Source organism: Taurulus bubalis, assembly GCF_910589615.1.
Source record: "Taurulus bubalis genome assembly, chromosome: 2".
Lineage (NCBI taxonomy): Eukaryota > Metazoa > Chordata > Actinopteri > Perciformes > Cottidae > Taurulus > Taurulus bubalis.
Window position 1 is genome coordinate 1,232,415 of NC_136590.1, and position 19,810 is coordinate 1,252,224.

General features: G+C 44.2%; 1 protein-coding gene across 1 annotated transcript; it reads right to left on the reverse strand.

The window, feature by feature from the left end:
- Positions 1-1,312: 1,312 nt before the first annotated feature.
- Positions 1,313-18,351, reverse strand: slco2b1 (solute carrier organic anion transporter family, member 2B1). Its single transcript, XM_079237640.1, has 14 exons — positions 18,232-18,351; positions 15,324-15,461; positions 15,002-15,161; positions 13,870-14,094; positions 13,205-13,303; positions 11,455-11,585; positions 9,115-9,205; positions 8,775-8,939; positions 8,510-8,699; positions 7,975-8,119; positions 6,164-6,327; positions 4,484-4,548; positions 4,037-4,157; positions 1,313-2,676 (listed from the first exon to the last, which is right to left on the reverse strand). Exons 1-14 carry the CDS (start codon positions 18,316-18,318, stop codon positions 2,478-2,480), a joined length of 1,980 nt encoding a protein of 659 aa, XP_079093766.1. The 5' UTR covers positions 18,319-18,351; the 3' UTR covers positions 1,313-2,477.
- Between the last annotated feature and the right edge of the window lie 1,459 nt (positions 18,352-19,810).

The window sequence follows — 19,810 nt, forward strand, 5'->3', positions numbered from 1 at the left end:
CTGCGTGCACCGGGGCTCGGTCTTCAGACGCTTGGCGTCGCCGTCAGGCCGTCGGTAACAGCCTCCTTCACGCCGGCTGCGGTCTTCTCTGAGTCAAAGTGTGTGATAAACTCCATCTAGTGCAGTAAACCACTGCGATCATCAGCAGACACTCGGATCTCTGAGGTCACATCAAGTGCAGAATCTGACGTGAACAATATTCAAACGGACGGAAGGAGTCACGGGACCCAACATCATCTCTGACCAGATCCAAACATCTTTACTGTACTGGTCTTACAGAAATATTGTAATAAGTCAAACACAACGTACTGTTACAGTTAAGATGTTTGGATGTGATCAGAAATGTTCTGAACACATTCATATCAGTTAATATTTTGAAAACCGGATGTTGGGTCCCGTGACTCCTCCCGCCCGTTTGAATATTATTCACTATTGCCGACTCTCGGGCTCCCGGTGCTGTCACTGGCCTCACGCCGCCCCTCTTTTCTTTTTTCTCCGCAGAGTTTAAAAATTAAAATATGCTTAAATAAAGCAAGAAAACAATAACACAAACACACGATTATAAACATATTTGTAATACGTCAAACACAAACATAAAAACAATAAAACAAAAATATGTGTATAATCAACATACGTGTTTAATCAACCTATATGTGTATAATCAACATACGTGTATAATCAACATACGTGTTTAATCAACGTATGAGTAATACGTCAAACACAAACATAATCAGGGAGGAGATACGTTTCTGATCAAACGTAATTGGGAATGCGTATTAGTTCTGGGGAACGTAATTTTTAGGAGACAGGGTTGGGTATTTAGGTGGTATTCAGGTGGTATTTAGGTGGTATTTAGGATGTATTTAGATGGCATTTAGGAGGTATATAGGAGATATTTAGATGGTATTTAGAAGATATTTTGGTACAACAACTTATGAGACGTAATAGATCATGAGCTTATCCACCATATACTTCTATGATAATGTTCTCAGCTCTTCACTCTAAACTTTAGTTCAACTTAAAGCTGCTGTCTGGCTTTGTGTGTGTGTCTGTCTGTCTGTCTGTCTGTGTGTGCGTGTGTGTGTGTGTGTGTGTGTGATGTTTCATACGCACACTGAGGAGGATTATGAAATCAACTCGTTGGATTTGGAGATTAGTAAAACATCACAGAGAAGCAGCTGATTTAAATCAGATTGAATGAACACTGTGTGAAGTTTGCAAGATATAATAAGAAGTGTCCGCACTACTAGTATAATAATAATAATAATAATAATAATAATAACAATAATAATCTCACAGAACAAGATGCTCATCACATTTTATTTCACCAGTTTGCCAACTCAAACATGTAAAAGGTATTCCTGTATTGAAACAACCAAATATATATCTGGAAGAACTTGAGATGTTGTCTTCTGTACAACGAGCTTTTATAATATAATGACATTCATATAATGATAGTATATCAACACAAATATTTACAACAACGAAATATGTGCGGCATTTACAAAACTATGGTAAAAAAGAAGAAAAAAAAATCAACAAATTAAATTCAAGAAAACGTGAAGTGAAGAAAACTAATGTGACGAGAAGAACTGAAGCAGTTCATCGTGTTTAGACGTCTGACGGCAGGAAATGGTTTAGAAAGAAATCAGATTCATGTTAAAAAGGATTAAAGTCTGTTATTATACAGCTTCTTTCCTTAAAACACATGTGATTTCCAAAGTAAATGCTAAAATGCTAATGTTTAGCTTTAAAGCTGATTCTGATTCTATAATCTTTAGCATGTTAACCATTAGCGTGTTAGCATGTTCACATTAGCTCATGCTAACATTAGCTCATAAGCAGTAAACACAGAGTCCAGCTGATTGAATGTCTGTAGTTCTGCAGGTCTTTCCAAAGTAAATACTAATATGCTAATGTGTAGCATTAAAAGGGATTCTGATTTATAATCTTTAGCATGCTAACCATCAGCATGTTAGCATGCTAACATTAGCTCATGCTAACATTAGCTTACGCGCAGTAAACACAGAGTCCAGCTGATTGAATCTGTAGTTCTGCAGGTCTTTGGTCATCAACCAAAGTGTTGTACACAATAAAGTTTGACCAGCTGGTGGCGCTAGACAAAGAGTCAGAGGATCACCAAAGTCAGTAGGGTTCATCCTCTGAGAACCACAAATGTCTGGAATGAGTTTCACGGACATCCATCCTGTAGTTGTTGGGATATTTCACTCGACGTTGCCGTCTCTTCACTTCCTTTTGAGCAACATCTAGTGGTCATTAGAGGAACTGCAGGGTATTAAACATCAGCACAGATTCAGACATCAAATATAAAAATAGTCTTTATATAAAATACAGGTTGTCACAATGTGAAATATATTGAGTGTAAAATAACAACATGACATCATGTCTGGTCCTTCACATGAGAGGAACACCCGGCTCCCGCCCGGCCGTCTTGTGAGTTCTTTGTCTTCTTGTCTTCATGTCTTCTCGTCTTCATGTCTTCTCATCTTCTCGTCCTCCACTTCTTTCTCTTTCGCCGAAGCGCTCACCAACTCGTAGCCTCTTGTACCCGCCGGCTGCGGCTCCTGGAGTCCGGCTCTCCGGCGCAGAACCACGACCGTCAGCAGGAAGCAGAGCAGACCACCGCACACGAAGACCACCTGCAGACCCAGAAACCTGCAAACACACACACACACACACACACACACACACACACACACACACACACACACACACACACACACACACACACACACACACACACACACACACAGAGTGCTGAGTCCAGGACTTCACTGAGGATGTCTGGCGTGTTTTATGAATATTTATTAGCGACTATGTTTACATTCACTTTCATCAGCATGTCAACAGATTATCAGGAATATTCTCTTTTCAGAACAACAGTAACCAGAATATTTGGTCTAAACGTCGTCGATGTTGTGATTAAATCAGTGGTTCTCAAACTGTGGGGCGTGGAGGTATTACAGGTGGGGAATGCAGATTTTCTTTATAATCCTTTATTAATCCCACAATTATTCTCTGCATGTTACCATATCCTTAGTAATGAAGGAGCAGTGAGCTGCTGTGAAGCTCTGGGGCTTCAGGGTCTCATCAAGGAAACTTCAACATGAAACTATGAGAACAGGATGAACCGCTACCTCGTGGTTTCAGGATGACCTCTTTCTCCATGAACATGATAACTTCACATGTACAAAAGTACACAGTACACAGACAAAACACGTCATTAATAAATACATGGAGAAATGCCTATACTTTCGTGTAAATGTTTACGTTACGCCGTTAGCAGGTTACGCTGCGCATGACGGCCAAGATTCTTGTCTTTTTGCTAAAACAAAAGCAGCAGAAAAGCCTATCTCTCACGGAGATCTGCTTTCTGTCATGCGGTGGGGCGTGAACATTGTTCTTCCTCTAAAGTGGGGCGTGACAAAAAAATAGCAGAAAAATAGATGCGTTTCTAATGCGTTTAAAAATGTTTGTTCACATCACCCACTAAAACATGGAAAAGATAATAACAAGAACCTGTTTGTTTCTATTCCGTCTTTGGTTGTCGAGTAAAGGAAACAAATGATTACTACGAATTACTGGGTTTCGTCTGGCCTTCACAATAAAGGTCTTCTTTGAGCGCCTGTCTCACTATAAGTTATCTTTCCATCCATCCATCCATCCATCCACCCACCCACCCACCCACCTACCTACCCACCCATCCATCCACCTACCTACCTACCCATCCACCTACCCACCTACCTACCTACCTACCTACCTACCCATCCATCCACCTACCTACCTACCTACCCATCCATCCACCTACCTACCCATCCATCCACCTACCTACCCATCCATCCATCCACCTACCTACCTACCTACCTACCTACCCATCCATCCATCCACCTACCTACCTACCTACCTACCTACCTACCTACCTACCTACCCATCCATCCATCCACCTATCTATACATCTATCTATCCATCCATCCATCCATCCATCTCCCAGCTGATCCAGACCAGAAGCACTCACCTCTGTCTGAAGTGGTCCAGGTTGTAGTACTGACAGGAAGTCCGCTTGCCGCACTTTTTGCCCCACAGGATGCAGGTGGTGTCGATGACGCTGCCGTACAACACCGGGCCGGGCATGAACGCTGCACACACACACACACACACACACACACACACACACACACACACACACAGTCAACCAATCACGTCACGAGGATCGGACACATTCAAAAGGAGGCTCCGAACTCCGAAACCAAGACGGCAAACTTTATTCCTTCTTTCAATCATAACAAAGGCTCTTTCTGTTTTTACCTTTCACAATAAAAGTCCCGGACACATGCACTGTGATTGGACAGCACTACACAGGCCTCTAGAGCTCACTGGCTGTCTTAATGGTGTAACCTTCTTCAAACTCAGACTTCAACAACAGACCCTGTGTGCCTTGCTCAAGGCGCTGAGGAGGACTCACCCAGCACTCTGAACAGCATGTACTGAACCCCCACAGCAAAAGACTTGTCCTCCGTGGGCACCGTCCTGCAGCGGAGACACAAAGAAGAAATATATTAAATTCAATAATGTTTCTTTTTACAGCTACTGGCAACAACAAATTATGTATTTTTGGTGTTTTTTGTTAAAGCAAACATACTTTTTTAAACCCGCTGGTAAACAAATATCCGTCTGTCCTACCTGAGCATCATCCTGTAGGACATCTGGTCTACCTGAGTATCATCCTGTAGGCTGTCTGTCCTACCTGAGTATCATCATGTAGGACGTCTGGTCTACCTGAGTATCATCATGTAGGACGCCTGGTCTACCTGAGTATCATCATGTAGGACGCCTGGTCTACCTGAGTATCATCATGTAGGACGTCTGGTCTACCTGAGTATCATCATGTAGGACGTCTGGTCTACCTGAGTATCATCATGTAGGACGTCTGGTCTACCTGAGTATCATCATGTAGGACGTCTGGTCTACCTAAATATCATCATGTAGGACGCCTGTCTGTCCTACCCGAGTATCATCCTGTAGGACGTCTGTCTGTCCTACCCGAGTATCATCCTGTCTGGTCTACCTGAGTATCATCATGTAGGACGTCTGGTCTACCCGAGTATCATCCTGTAGGATGTCTGTCTGTCCTACCCGAGTATCATCCTGTGGGACGTCTGGTCTACCCGAGTATCATCCTGTAGGACGTCTGTCTGGCCTACCCGAGTATCATCCTGTAGGACGTCTATCCTACCTGAGTATCATCATGTAGGACGTCTGTCCTACTTGAGTATCATCCTGTAGGACATCTGTCTGTCCTACCCGAGTATCATCCTGTAGGACGTCTATCCTACCTGAGTATCATCATGTAGGACGTCTGTCCTACTTGAGTATCATCCTGTAGGACATCTGTCTGTCCTACCCGAGTATCATCCTGTAGGACGTCTATCCTACCTGAGTATCATCCTGTAGGACGTCTGTCTGTCCCAGCCGAGTATCATCCTGTAGGACATCTGTCTGTCCTACCCGAGTATCATCCTGTAGGACATCTATCCTACCTGAGTATCATCATGTAGGACGTCCATCCTACCTGAGTATCATCATGTAGGACGTCCATCCTACCTGAGTATCATCATGTAGGACGTCTGTCCTACTTGAGTATCATCCTGTAGGACATCTGTCTGTCCTACCCGAGTATCATCCTGTAGGACGTCTATCCTACCTGAGTATCATCCTGTAGGACGTCTGTCTGTCCTACCCGAGTATCATCCTGTAGGACGTCTGTCCTACCCGAGTATCATCCTGTAGGACGTCCATCTTACCTGAGTATCATCATGTAGGACGTCTGTCCTACTTGAGTATCATCCTGTAGGACATCTGTCTGTCCTACCCGAGTATCATCATGTAGGACGTCTATCCTACCTGAGTATCATCATGTAGGACGTCTGTCCTACCTGAGTATCATCATGTAGGACGTCTGTCCTACTTGAGTATCATCCTGTAGGACATCTGCTTGTCCTACCTGAGTAGTGTATCATCATGTAGGACGTCTGTCTGTCCTACCTGAGTATCATCCTGTAGGACGTCTGTCTGTCCTATCTGAGTATCATCATGTAGGACGTCTGGTCTACCTGAGTATCATCCTGTAGGTCGTCTGTCGTACCTGAGTATCATCATGTAGGACGGCGTCTGGGAGAACGAGGCCACGAAGCTGGTGAGGCCCAGCAGAGACACGAAGGGGAGCAGGAGGCCGGAGCAGCCGCTGCCGCAGGTTCCTGGAGTGGCCGAGCCGCGACCACCGAGAACACACCGGCACTCAGTGTAGTTCTGTAGAGACCGGGGAGATGAGGAATAAAGCCTGCTTTATGGTCTGCTTGACTCTAAATGACCATAATTTACTAAATAAACATCATGCTGTATTGAAGAAGACTTGAAACTAGAGATTGAGACATAAACTCATGTTTACAATGTTTACTGAGGGAATAAATCAAGAGAAGTAGAGTCATTTATATAGACTTCTATACAACCAGAGGAGTCACCCCCTGGTGGGCAGGAGAGAGAATGCAGCTTTAACACGTGAAGCATAGACTTATATACAATGACTAGAGTTCAGCTCTGGTTGTGCAATTCTTGTAAAAGTGAAACCTGTCTGGACACAGAGCCACATGGGAATGAGTTGAAGGGAGTGAGATCATCCAGCTGTTCTCTGGCTGAACAACACCTCACTCTCTTCACGCATCTGTTTATGAAGTCACTTCCTGCACATCTGGTTATCTTTAGTTTTAAATTATATTTGCACTTTAATTTTTACGTGTTAAAAATGCAGAATTATAGCCAAGATGAACATTTTAATAAAAACAAAACTGCAGAATAATTTTCAGAAAAAGAAACTGCGACAGGAATTGAGCTTTCAGTTTCACTCTGTAATCAGCAGATGTTGTGCAGCCTGAACTTAAAACTGATGTTGGAAAGTGGACTTTTTCTATTTATTTATTTTTATTTGTTCAACTTTGTCTGTGAAATAGAAATAAATCCATAAAACCACCGGATGGCATTGAAGAGAAGAAACCTTTCCAATTCGTTGGTTGCCATCTATCCATCTACCGATCCCTCCTTCCATCATCTATCATTTTGTCCATACATCAATCCATCTATACCTCCATCTATACATCCATATATACATCCATCTATACCTCCATCTATACCTCCATCCATCTATACCTCCATCTATACATCCATCTATACATCCATCCATCTATCTATACATCCATCCATCTATCCATCCATCTATACAGCCATCTATACAGCCATCCATCTATACATCCATCCATCTATCCATCTATACATCCATCCATCTATACATCCATACATCCATCTATACAGCCATCCATCTATACATCCATAAATCCATACATCCATCTATACATCCATCCATCTATACATCAATCTATACATCCATCCATCTATACATCCATCTATACATCCATCCATCCATCTATACATCCATCCATCTCTACATCCATAAATCCATACATCCATCTATCCATCTATACATCCATCTATACATCCATCTATACATCTATCCATCCATACCTCCATCTATACATCCATCTATACATCCATAAATCCATACATCCATCTATACATCTATCCATCTATCCATCCATCTATACATCCATCCATCTATACATCCATCTATACATCCATCCATCTATACATCCATCTATACATCCATCCATCTATACATCCATCTATACATCCATCCATACATCCATCCATCTATACATCCATCCATACATTCATCGATACATCCATCCATCGATACATCTATACATCCATCCATCTATGCATCCATCATACTGACGGTTACATAGAATGATTTTGTATTTACTTTGCATAGGAATATTTTTGGTTCTCATTCAAGGCTTTGAAAACAAAAGAGAATAAGTGGTAAACACGAAACAAGTTTCTTACTATGGTGTTGTTGTACGGATCCGTTTCTATGGCGATACAGCCGGCGTGGCAGGGAGACCTGAACTCAACTCCATCAGAACCACAGACCGGGTTAAAATCCTCAGGAGGACACAGACAGCTGGAGTTGCACAGCAACGCATAACTGCTGCACGCACACACACACACACACACACACACACACACACACACACACACACACACACACACACACACACACCTTTAATTGTTGAAATGAGTTCCCTTTAATTGGTGCGATCTGTTCCCTTTATTGATTAGATCTGTTCCCTTTAATTGGTGCGATCTGTTCCCTTTAATTGGTGCGATCTGTTCCCTTTATTGATTAGATATGTTCCCTTTAATTGGTGCGATCTGTTCCCTTTAATTGGTGTGATCTGTTCCCTTTAATTGGTGCGATCTGTTCCCTTTAATTGGTGCGATCTGTTCCCTTTAATTTATTAGATCTGTTCCCTTTAATTGGTGCGACCTGTTCCCCAGGCCTCTGTACTTTGTGCATGTGAAGCGACGTTGTTGCTACCTGGGAGGAAAGACCCCTGCGATCTTCTGGGTGGGGCAGCCGAGGAACAGCAGCGGCGTGGAGGAGAGCGTGCAGAGCAGGATGGCAGCGCTGCACAACTTGCTGGCACCGCTGACCGAGAGATTCATCCGCCGCATTATAACTCCGCCCAGCACGGTGCCGAGCACCGCCAGCGGGATGCAGACCGCGCCTGAGAGGAAGAAGTCCTGTTTGAGAGCAGAGCCGCTGTGACATCAGAACTCAGACCTGTGTGGTGTCGCCTTACCGATCATCATGGTGGACAAGGAGACGGTCTGGCTGAACTGTCTCTCGATGAACTTGGCCATGAAGGTGGCGAGGCCGGACAGCAGCGCCGCCAGGTTCACCTGCGCCAGAACCACCAGCAGGAAGATGGGGCTCCGCAGGGTCCGCAGAGCGATGCGAGGAAAGCCTGTGGGTCAACGGGGGACAGTGAGGGGACGAGGTTTGAAAGCCTGAGGGACTACAGGGGACAGTGAGGGGACGAGGTGTGACCCCCGTTCACTGCCCTTTAGTTGCCTCCGCTGCAGCCTCATCAGACAGGAGACAGGAAGCAGAAAACAGAAGAGGGGAAAGACGACTCTCACTTTTGAGGAACTGAAGAGGAGAGACTTCCTGGACCGGGGTCGCCTGCTGCTGCTTGCCGTCCGGTCTGTACTCCACGGCGATGTCCTCGTCCTGGACAAATATGGAAGCAGAGCATGACGCGCTGGTTTCAGACGTTTACGTTCACGGCTCTGGAAGAAGCTTTGAGATAAACGTGTGGGGCCTGTTTTAAAGTTATGACCCAAGATAAATAACTTCTGCTCCTGACACGGTGGTCTGAGCCAGAAGATACGAGCCGGCTGCTTCTGGTTCATCGTCTACATGTGGACCCGACAGACCGAGGGGCTGAAATGAGCCACTAAAGCCTCCGTCAGCATCTAAATGTGCTGTAGGAGCTGTTTATTGAATATTCTAAGTTATTTTTTATATTTGTGTAATATTGTTTAATTCTAGTTGTTTGGTTATTTTGAGTTTTGAGTTTAATTATTTGTAGTTGTTTACTTAGTCTTTAGATTGGTTATTGGTTTGTTAATTGGGTAATGCTGTGGGCACCTGGGGTACTTAAAAGAGTAGGCGGGTGCAGGACCAGCATGCACCTGGGTAGGCCTGTGATGTTTTACCAGCTTATCAGATCAGAGGGAGAGGCAGCATAGAGGTTCTTTGTTCTTCTGTTTGTTTTTGTTAAGTTGCAATCACTATCAGTAAAACCGGACTCCCGCATAGACGCTGCATTCTTTTAGCTGCGTCATTCACAAACCTACCTACCTACCTACCAAATGGCCACTACACGTGCATTACATGTGGATGAATGCTGAAAAACAACCTCATAATAAATGCGTCTGCTCAGCACCTGAGATTTACTCTGAATCTTAATACTCATAAACGTATCGGGTACTTTATACTTGTTTCAACCCGCTGATGCTTCTCTGACGTCGAGTTTCCTCGAGGACCGGCGCTGCCAGCCGGTTGCTCAACCGCAGGTTTAATGAGTTTAAACAGCAGCCAAAGTCCAGATGCTATCGACAGAAGAGTGAAGACAGACTTCACTTTCATTTTTAATATGAGAACATGTTCAGTAGAGATGTACAAACAAGTGGATTTAACTCTTTAAATGGTTTATTTTGTCAAATTAAAAGCAAATAAATGGTAATAAACATTTCAAGAGAGATTGTTCACAAATTTTATGAAGAGGCTTGTCTCTGGAGAAAAGCAGTGTGTTGTGTTTTATCTTCAAACTTGAACTATTCTGCTGCACCGATTTCTTTTAGATTGAAGTATTGACTTCCTGTTCATGTTAATAATTGATTTGTATAATGATTTTAATAATGTTATCGTCACCCGGTCGCCTCTTATTCCTGCTGACGTCCCCAAAGACTAATGCATGTTTAAATGCAATGGCGGACACGAATGCAGCTTTAAAAACATGAAGCATAGACTTCTATACAACCAGAGGAGTCGCCCCCTGGTGGTCAGGAGAGAGAATACAGCTTTAACACATGAAGCATAGACTTCTATACAACCAGAGAAGTCACCCCATGGTGGTCAGGAGAGAGAATGCAGCTTTAACACATGAAGCATAGACTTCACTTTTCAGAACTGGAGATTGTCACATGATAGAAACTTGGTATTTATACATAAGATTTACTTTTTTGCTTTAACTGCAACATAAATGTTAAATAAATGTTAGCTAATGCAAGTTAATACTGCCAGCTGTAACATTATTGTCAAAACCTAAAGACAGATAGTTTGATCATAATACATTTCACATTGTGTTCCAGCTGAGAAAAGAGCTGAAATATAAATTGGCTGGTGGCCAGAAGGGGAATATCTCTGTTTGTTTCCCGTAATAACAATAATTCATATGGAGCTTCTGCAGGCTCCCTTGAGTTCATTTACAGACCGGTTGTGTTGAACGTAGCCAGGAGTTAAACTCTGAGCTACTCAGTGTTGGTGTCTCACAGCTTTAACCTCCTTTAGATGACAAAGTATGAGTTTAAAAGTGAAAGTGCTGGATTTTGGCTCGAGTCTGCTGTTTCTCCCCCAGGGAGTCACTTTATACGGAAAGTGTTGAGCAACACTTTCAGGCACCGAGCCAAAACACACAAACAGATTCCTGTTAGTACTTGTTGATCTGAGCTCAGTTCATGAGCATTTCAAACATATATTGGAATTCTTCTTAATCGTCTCAGTATTATGGCGCTTCATCTTGTTTAAAAACACATTTTATGATCTTTAGTTGGACATTTCCAGCTAACTTCAATAAAAACTGCCACATGGTTTTAATAACCTGTTAACACTTCCTGGCGGTCTCAAGGTTTTTTATAATCTTCATAAAGAACCTTCCTATAAAGCTGCAGTGACCTTGCCCTGCTCCCCCTCACCTCTCTGGGCATGCTCCTGGGGAAGAAGAGGTACGGCAGCGCGGCGAGGAAGAGGAGGCCGGACGCCACGAGGAAGCCGAGCCACCAGGCGCCCACCCAGCGGAGGTCTTTGTGGGTCAACGTGATCTGGTCTGGAAGAAGGAGGAGTTGCAAATTACTCTGACTTTTTCCGACAAACCTTTATTTTGTTAGCTCTTTAAGATACTTGCAAGCTTTTATTTTGAAGTAGAACTACAAACCCCTGGAAACCCACGAGGTGCAAACTGTTGTTTATTTGCAGATCAAAGTGATTCATCCTGTTTGTGATTGTGTCCCCTGATAAACAAACTACTCTCTCTTTTAGGGGAACGTCTCTCTTTAGCCGCCAGATGACGGATGCATGTCGGATTCATGTCACGTGACGCTGATAAATTACTCTTACAGGTCTGTTGGGTTAATGTTGCAAGACAACACGGAGCTGCACCCCGCCACACCTCAACAGGTCGGACCGCTCCTGGTTTAGACTACATGTTGCGCCTCAGCGTTGTGTTTGTAACCTGATCTGCTCGTTTCCCAGCATGGAGGACAGCTTATATAAACTTCATGCTAGAACACACACAACATGCCGGGTGGTCATGAGTCAGCAGTAAATGACCACACACATAATACTGCAGATCGAAGGCCAACATATTCCTTCAATCTCTTATGGACACACTCATACACAAACATAAGTCCGTGTGGGGACCTGCACCAGCACATGCACAACAAGGACGTATGTTATTGAAAAAATAAAGAACATAAATGAAAAGTTACTCATTTGACCTCAAGCTTAAACTTCCTAATCTTGATCTTCAAATAGCAGTTTGAAGAAGTGAAGACCGGACGATGTCCCCCCCCCCACACACACACACACACACAGTTTTTTGTTTAAACAAAGTCGAGCTCCGGTAATCCGAGCGGCGTCCGGAGCGTCTGAGTTTCACCGGACGTCAGCGGAATGTCGCGTCCCGAAAGTCAAACGTTGCGACCAGAAACGCTCCGATTCTGATGATTCTGCAAAGATGGTTGATATCGTCTCCCCTCCACCGGAATAACACTTTCATTCTATATTAAGAACATACTCTTCAACGTTTGATAAAACAACCCTTGAAAGAGACCTTTTATAAATATATTATATTAGTGTTTATAATATGATTTAGGTTCAAACTCTCAGCAGTAATTAATAATCACTGCTGCCGGTATAGTCTGTTCTGTGGATTTATTGTTGGCGCTCCCTCCTGCTCGACATGGACGCTGAGACTTGAACCTGTTTTGGGATCAGTTATGATTCAGACTTTAATTCTCAGCGTGTGACTTTGTGCAATAATATGAATATAAAACATATGAATACTGTAAGTTTATGCTTCACAAAGTTGTAATAATTTTTTGTGGGTGCAATATTACAATATTTAGGTGTTTTAAGAGGATGAAGATCAAATTCTCATTATTACGCTGGTTGAACACATTAATTACCTGCATTCCTACTAACTGTGAAGAGAGGACAACAATGTACTGTCCCTTTAAGAGAGAGAGAGTTACTTGTGCTAAACCGTGGGATTTTAATCTGATTCTAAAGATATGAAGATATTACAACAACACGGCCATCACGTTTGCAATTGAGTTAAATTCAATCCATGAGGCAAAAACACAAATGATTTATAAGAAGTTTGACGTTTTGTCCGTCGCCATCTTTTTTTGTTGTACTAAAGGAGATGTAAGAGCGGCTCTTCACCTGCAGACAGCGTGTTAAAGTCGACGTAAAGACGCAGCATGAAGGAGCCGGTGATGAAGCCCAGGGCCGGCCCGATGGAGGTGACGGCGAGCAGGATTCCTGAGAGAACCAGACCAGAGGGTTAGAGAGAGAGTGTGTGTGTGTGTGTGTGTGTGTCAGACCAAAGGGTTAGCTTGTTAACATGTTGAAGGAACGTATCTCCTACCAGAACTGCATTTTGTGTTTTTAGTGCATTAAAACTAAAGTCTGAGAGTCGCTGGTGTCGTTCTCTCATTCTCTCACTGGTTCCAAAGGACCAGTGAGAACCAGTGAGGACCAGTGAGAACTGGTTTGTCATGCGAGCAGAGGAATGATCTGACAGCGGCCTGTGAACACAGAGAGAATGTTTCACTCTGAGCGTCGTCACATGCCCACTGATCACATGACCTGAAGAGCCTTCTCTCCTCAAACTAAAGCTTAAAGTACTAAATATACAACTATACATATTAATTACAGTAACAGTAAGGAACTTGGAACTTGTCCTGAACCGGTCTCAGTCTAGTCCCGACTCTCTACAGACCACCTGCAGCCTCGGGCCACTAGTTTCCTGAAGGCACCCTGGTGCTCAGAGACATTACCGCTTCAGTCCACAGGGGGCGCCAGAGGAACCGGCGTGAGTAAAGTACCGAGGTAGAGCGGCGAGTTCTTCCTGCTGGCGTAGTCGTCGATGAAGGAGATGCCGAAGGGCTGGATGGGCACGGCGGCGACGCCCAGCAGCAGCTGCCCCAGGAGCAGCAGGGGGTACGCCTGCAGGGGGGCGTGGCTCTGCTGCCGGTCGCAGCCCTGATTGGAGGACGGGGTGGCGAGCGAGCGCTCTGATTGGCAGAGGCCGGAGCTGTTGTCAGCGGAGGCTGCAGGGAAACAAGAGGAGGGTCGCATTTTACTTTAGGTCCAGCTATTTATTAGTTTAATTATTTCATATAAAAGTAAACCCTCTTAATTATTTAATGGAGCAGTTTTCGGTTTAACGTGTCCCGGAAGTAAAGCGCTTGATTTGTAGAAGAATCCCAATAAATCAGTTTTAATGGGATTGCTTTGTGAGACTAGTTTCTGAGACACATTTTATTTATGTAACAGGAAGCATTTATCATTTTTTTCGTCCAATTTGAACTTATTCTTGAAATAATTTGTATGAGAGGTATTTTCAGTGTGTATTTTTCTCCAGGTTTTGCGTGAATAAGCTTTATTTCAATCAGCTGACTTCTAAAAATGAGTAAACATAATCGTATAAATTAACACCAATATGAACTGAAGCCAGACATTTATCCAAAGATATATTACTATGTCAATATTTATACTCTGATGTATGGTTCTAAATATTTATATTCTGATGTATGGCTCTAAATATTTATACTCTGATGTATGGCTCTAAATATTTATACTCTGATGTATGGCTCTAAATATTTATACTCTGATGTATGGCTCTAAATATTTATACTCTCACCCTTTCATCACCTATGTAAAGTTATTTATAATCATTATATTATTAGTTATCCTTGTGTACGCACAAGCATGTGTGTGTTTGTGTCTCACAGCTGATGCGGTCTGTGTGCGTGTGTGTGTCTGTGCATGTGTGTGTCTGCGTGTGTGTCTGTGCATGTGTGTGTTTGTGTGTGTGTCTTTGTCTGTGTGTGTGTCTGTGCATGCGTGTGTGTCTATGTATGTGTGTGTGTGTCTGTGTGTGTGTGTGTGTGTGTGTCTGTGTGTGTGTGTGTCTGCGTGTGTGTGTGTGTGTGTGTGTGTATGCGTGTGTCTCACTGCTCTGGTCAGTGTACTGGTATTCTTCTCCCAGGAAGTGCGGCAGCGCCATCAGCAGTGAGGCTCCGCCCGCCAGCAGAGCTCCGCCTCCAATGAACCGCGGCCGGTGGACTCGACTCCCCAAGAAACTCACGAAGACGATGAGGACCGTGTTCCCCACCTACACACACACACACACACACACACACACACACACACACACTTTAGAAACTAAACAAGGCTACATTATATATATTTAGCAAACAAAGAGTTTCTCTCTCACAGAATACAAAGAGTGAAAACCTCAAGAAGAAGGAGAAGGAGAAGAAGAAGACTCTCGTACCTCGTTGAAAGCCGCCAGCAGACCAGACTTCTGGCTGGAGAGGCCGTAGCGGCGCTCGATGGTGGAGATGGAACTCTTCATGTAACCTGAGACCAGCAGCTGAGAGAGCTGGAGGAGGCTGTGACACAGGACGAAGAACTGAGGGGGAGGAAGAGGAGGAAGAGGAGGAGAACATGTGTTTTCACTTCATTGATCAAATAATATGATTACATCTGCTTTTCATTGATGGTTCTGATCACAAACTGAAGGTTCTGCTCGTCAACAGAACCCGAAGAGGTTCAGGACTCGATGAGGAAACGTTTGAGCTCAGAGAACAAAACCAGGATGAGCTGCAGGAAGTCACTTTCTGCTCAAAGCAGCAACAACAAGCTTCTGACGGATTACGCCTAAACGCCTCACGCAGCGGCATGAACCCAGAGTAAACGTTTCTGCTGCGATTTAATCGCAATAAATGGATAAAAAAACTAAAACAGAAATAACTTCATTAATTTTGTTGGTCTGCACGGCTCCGCACCATCGAAGCTCAGACGTTAGCTACAATAGCTACGTTAGCCATGTTAGCCAGCCCAACTCCCATAGTGGGTGCGGACCAACTAGCTTTAGCTTCTGTAAACGTTTGCTGTTCCCCGGCAGCCCTCAAGCAGCCGAGGGACTGGGTGACTCGAAGGAAGCAGAAGACTGGATCTGAGCAGTCCTCTTCACATTTCTAACCTTTCGCCACTCAGCGGCACTGAGAAACACACTCTGGTTATCAGGAGCTCAGTCAGAAACGTAAGGATAGCGAAACCAGGGACCACAGTCAGATGTATTTCTGGGGCCAGAGCGGGCGATGTTGAGTCCTATTAAAAACTGTTGGCTAAACATAAAGTAAATACAGTAGGATTGTAATACACGTCGGCGGTAATGACTTCCGACTTCGCCACTCGGAGGTCCCTAAAATCAACGTGGAGTCGGTGTGTGCTTACACCAAAACAATGGCGGACTCCGTAGTTTTCTCTGGCCCGCTCCCAAACACGGTGACTGATGAGAGCTTCGCCTTCCGGCTCAGCTCCTCTTCACCAGGACGGACCGGTACAGCGCCTGTTTTATTGCTGCAGCCACACCGATCCGTCTGTCGATCTCCCGCTCCACCTTACCCTCACTCGTGAACAAGACCCCGAGATACTTGAACTCCTTCGCTTGGGGTAGGCAGTTTGTCCCCACCTGGAGGGAGCAATCCACCGGTTTCCGGCAGAGCACCATGGCCTCAGATTTGGAGGCGCTAACTCTCATCCCTGCCGCTTCACACTCGGCTGCAAAACGCCCCAGTGAATGCTGGAGGTCACAGTCCGAGGAGGCAAACAGGACCACATCATCCGCGAACAGCAGAGAGGCGATCCCGAGACTCCCGAAACCTGATCCTCTCCGCCCATGAAGGTCACGAACAGGACCGGTGATAAAGGGCAGCCCTGGCGGAGGCCAACACCCACCGGGAACGTGTCTGACTTACTACCGAGGATACGAACACAGCTCCTACTGCAGGCGACCCGGTCAAAAGCCTTCTCCAAGTCCACAAAGCACATGTAGACTGGTTGGGCAAACTCCCAGGACCCCTCCAGTAGTCTTGCAAGGGTAAAGAGCTGGTCCACTGTTCCACGACTGGGAAGTAATCCGCACTGTTCGTCTTGAATCTGAGGTTCGACAAGCGGTCGGAGCCTCCCTTCCAGCACCCTGGCATAAGCTTTTCCCGGGAGGCTGAGCAGTGTGATGCCACGATAGTTTGAGCACACTCTCCGGTCCCCCTTCTTGAAGTCCATGGGCACTGTTCCCGACCCCCATGCGACACTGAAAAGGCGTGTCAACCAAGACAGCCCAACAGTGTCCAGCGCTTTCAGCATCTCAGGGCGGATCTCATCCACCCGGCGCCTTGCCACCAAGGAGCTTTTTGACTTCCTTAGTGACCTCTGCCAGGGATATGGGTACAACACCCCAAAGTCTTCAGGCGCTGCCCCCTCTCCAGGAGACGTGTTGGCCGGGTTTAGGAGTTCCTCAAAGTGCTCTTTCCACCACCGGACGATGTCCCCGTCCGGGTCAGCAAAAACCTGGATGACCTGCAACTTCCTGCTGCTGAACTCGGACAAGACTGAAGTTATTTTACTCGGCCCAGAAAACCTCAGAAATCAAGTATCTGATGATATGGTTTCTCTGGATGGCATCGCTCTGGCATCTACCACCACCGTAAAGAATCTCAGAAGTTATTTTTGACCAGGACCTCCCACGTAAAACAAATCTCAAGGACTGCCTTTTTTCTCAAGCGATGAAATAAACTGAATTGAATTAAAATGTCTGAATTCATGTTTTGATATTTTTCTCCGCAGGACGACGAGCAAACTAAAAATCACAGCAGAAACGTTTACTTTGGGCTCATGCCGCTGCAGTGAGGCGTTTAGGGTCCCTGGATATCTGGGACAAAGCAGCACTCGTGGTTTCTTCAGGTGAAAGTTGAGTTAAATCCGTCAGAAGCTTGTTGTTGCTGCTTTGAGCAGAAAGTGACTTCCTGCAGCTCATCCTGGTTTTGTTCTCTGAGCTCAAACGTTTCCTCATCGAGTCCTGAACCTCTTCAGGTTCTGTTGACGAGCAGAACCATCAGTTTACGATCAGAACCATCAATGGAACGCAGATTAAATATATATACACAGTTTCTCTGTACTAATATGACGTATCATAGAGATCTGGATCTGGATCTTTATTTCTGATTCAACGTCAGGACGTCAGTGAGGAAGGAGGCTTTAAATACACAGAATTAGACTAAAAACTAAAATTGAAATTACATAACATTTTGCCTAACAAAAAAGAGAATTTCACTTTTTAAATATGTTAATTTTAAATAAACAGAAGGCAACATTTTCCACTAAAACTTAAAACGAACCTTGACGCTGTGGAAGGGACTCCGGCGCCGGGCGGGAGGTCGCGACCCCGCGGGGTCAGAGGTCATGTTGAGGTCTTTGGCCCCCATAGTGTGAACTTTTCTCCCCAGAGACCGACGAGCAGAATAAAACCTGGAAGATAAACACAGATTTGTGCCGTCGGCTTCTCGTCCGGATCACGTGACGTCCTGTTCAAACACTTTTGTAGAACCACGGAGAGCGTGAAGAACTAAGAGAAAAGGGAACAAAAACAATAAGAAGAACGAGGTCGAACACATCACACACCTCGCCACCATTTCCTGTTGAGATGATATAAATACACATGAAGGTGTTTGTATTTTCTCAGCGTGATATTTCATTCTGTGTGAAAGAACAAAACACATAAATGTGTAAAGACCAAACTGCAGCTACAAGGTTACAGTAAAATGTATCGACGTGAAATGTAAGAAAACTACTTTGGGCTTTAATCTTGTTTTATGTAACAAAAGTAAAATAACTCAACACTGACTTTTTGGACACGAACAACTGTCTCCTGGGTGAAAGTCCTGTGTTTGCTTGTGCTAGTGTGCGAACATGCTAATGTTTAACAGACATGATGCTCACCGCCTTAGCTTAGCTTGTTAGCATGCTAACAATAGCCAAAGGGTTGCACACATTGACCTGAAGATGGAGCGTTGAGGAAAAGTCAGAGGATCAATAAAGTTATTCCAGATTATCCTGAATGATTTCTTTAAAATAAATCGCACAGATGAAAACATCAGGCTTTTATTTTGTGGGAGGATTATTTCTAGTTTCCGCAGGATAATCATTAAATACATCTTGTAAAATATATAAAGTTATCCGTCTTTCAACACTTAAATGAGGAATTGCATATAATCAATTAATTATATCTAACATGGCAATATTGATAATTTTTTTATGAGCAATCTGAATAATAATTTCTTGATAAAGACAAAAAACATCATGTGAGAGAAATAAGAGGAAAACAGAAAGAGAAGAAGAACAAGAAGAACGAGGCAACAACCAACAGGAACGAAGAGATTTCTTATCAGCAGAAAAATGTCAACTGATTAGAAAGATTATGTGAGGAAACTAAACAAAAAGCCTCCAACTCAAAATCCAGAACATGAACACAACTAGAACGGCTATAGAAGTCTATGCTTCATGTCTCTGTCTTGAACACCAGGGGGCGACTCCTCTGGTTGTTTAGATTCAATGCTTCATGTGTTAAAGCTGCATTCTCTCTCCTGACCACCAGGGGGTGACTCCTCTGGTTGTATAGAAGTCAATGCTTCATGTGTTAAAGCTGCATTCTCTCTACTGACCACCAGGGGCCAACTCCTCTGGTTGTATAGAAGTCTATGCTTCATGTGTTAAAGCTGCATTCTCTCTCCTGACCACCAGGGGGTGACTCCTCTGGTTGTTTAGAAGTCAATGCTTCATGTGTTAAAGCTGCATTCTCTCTACTGACCACCAGGGGTCGACTCCTCTGGTTGTATAGAAGTATATGCTTCATGTGTTAAAGCTGCATTTTCTCTCCTGACCACCAGGGGTCGACTCCTCTGGTTGTATAGAAGTATA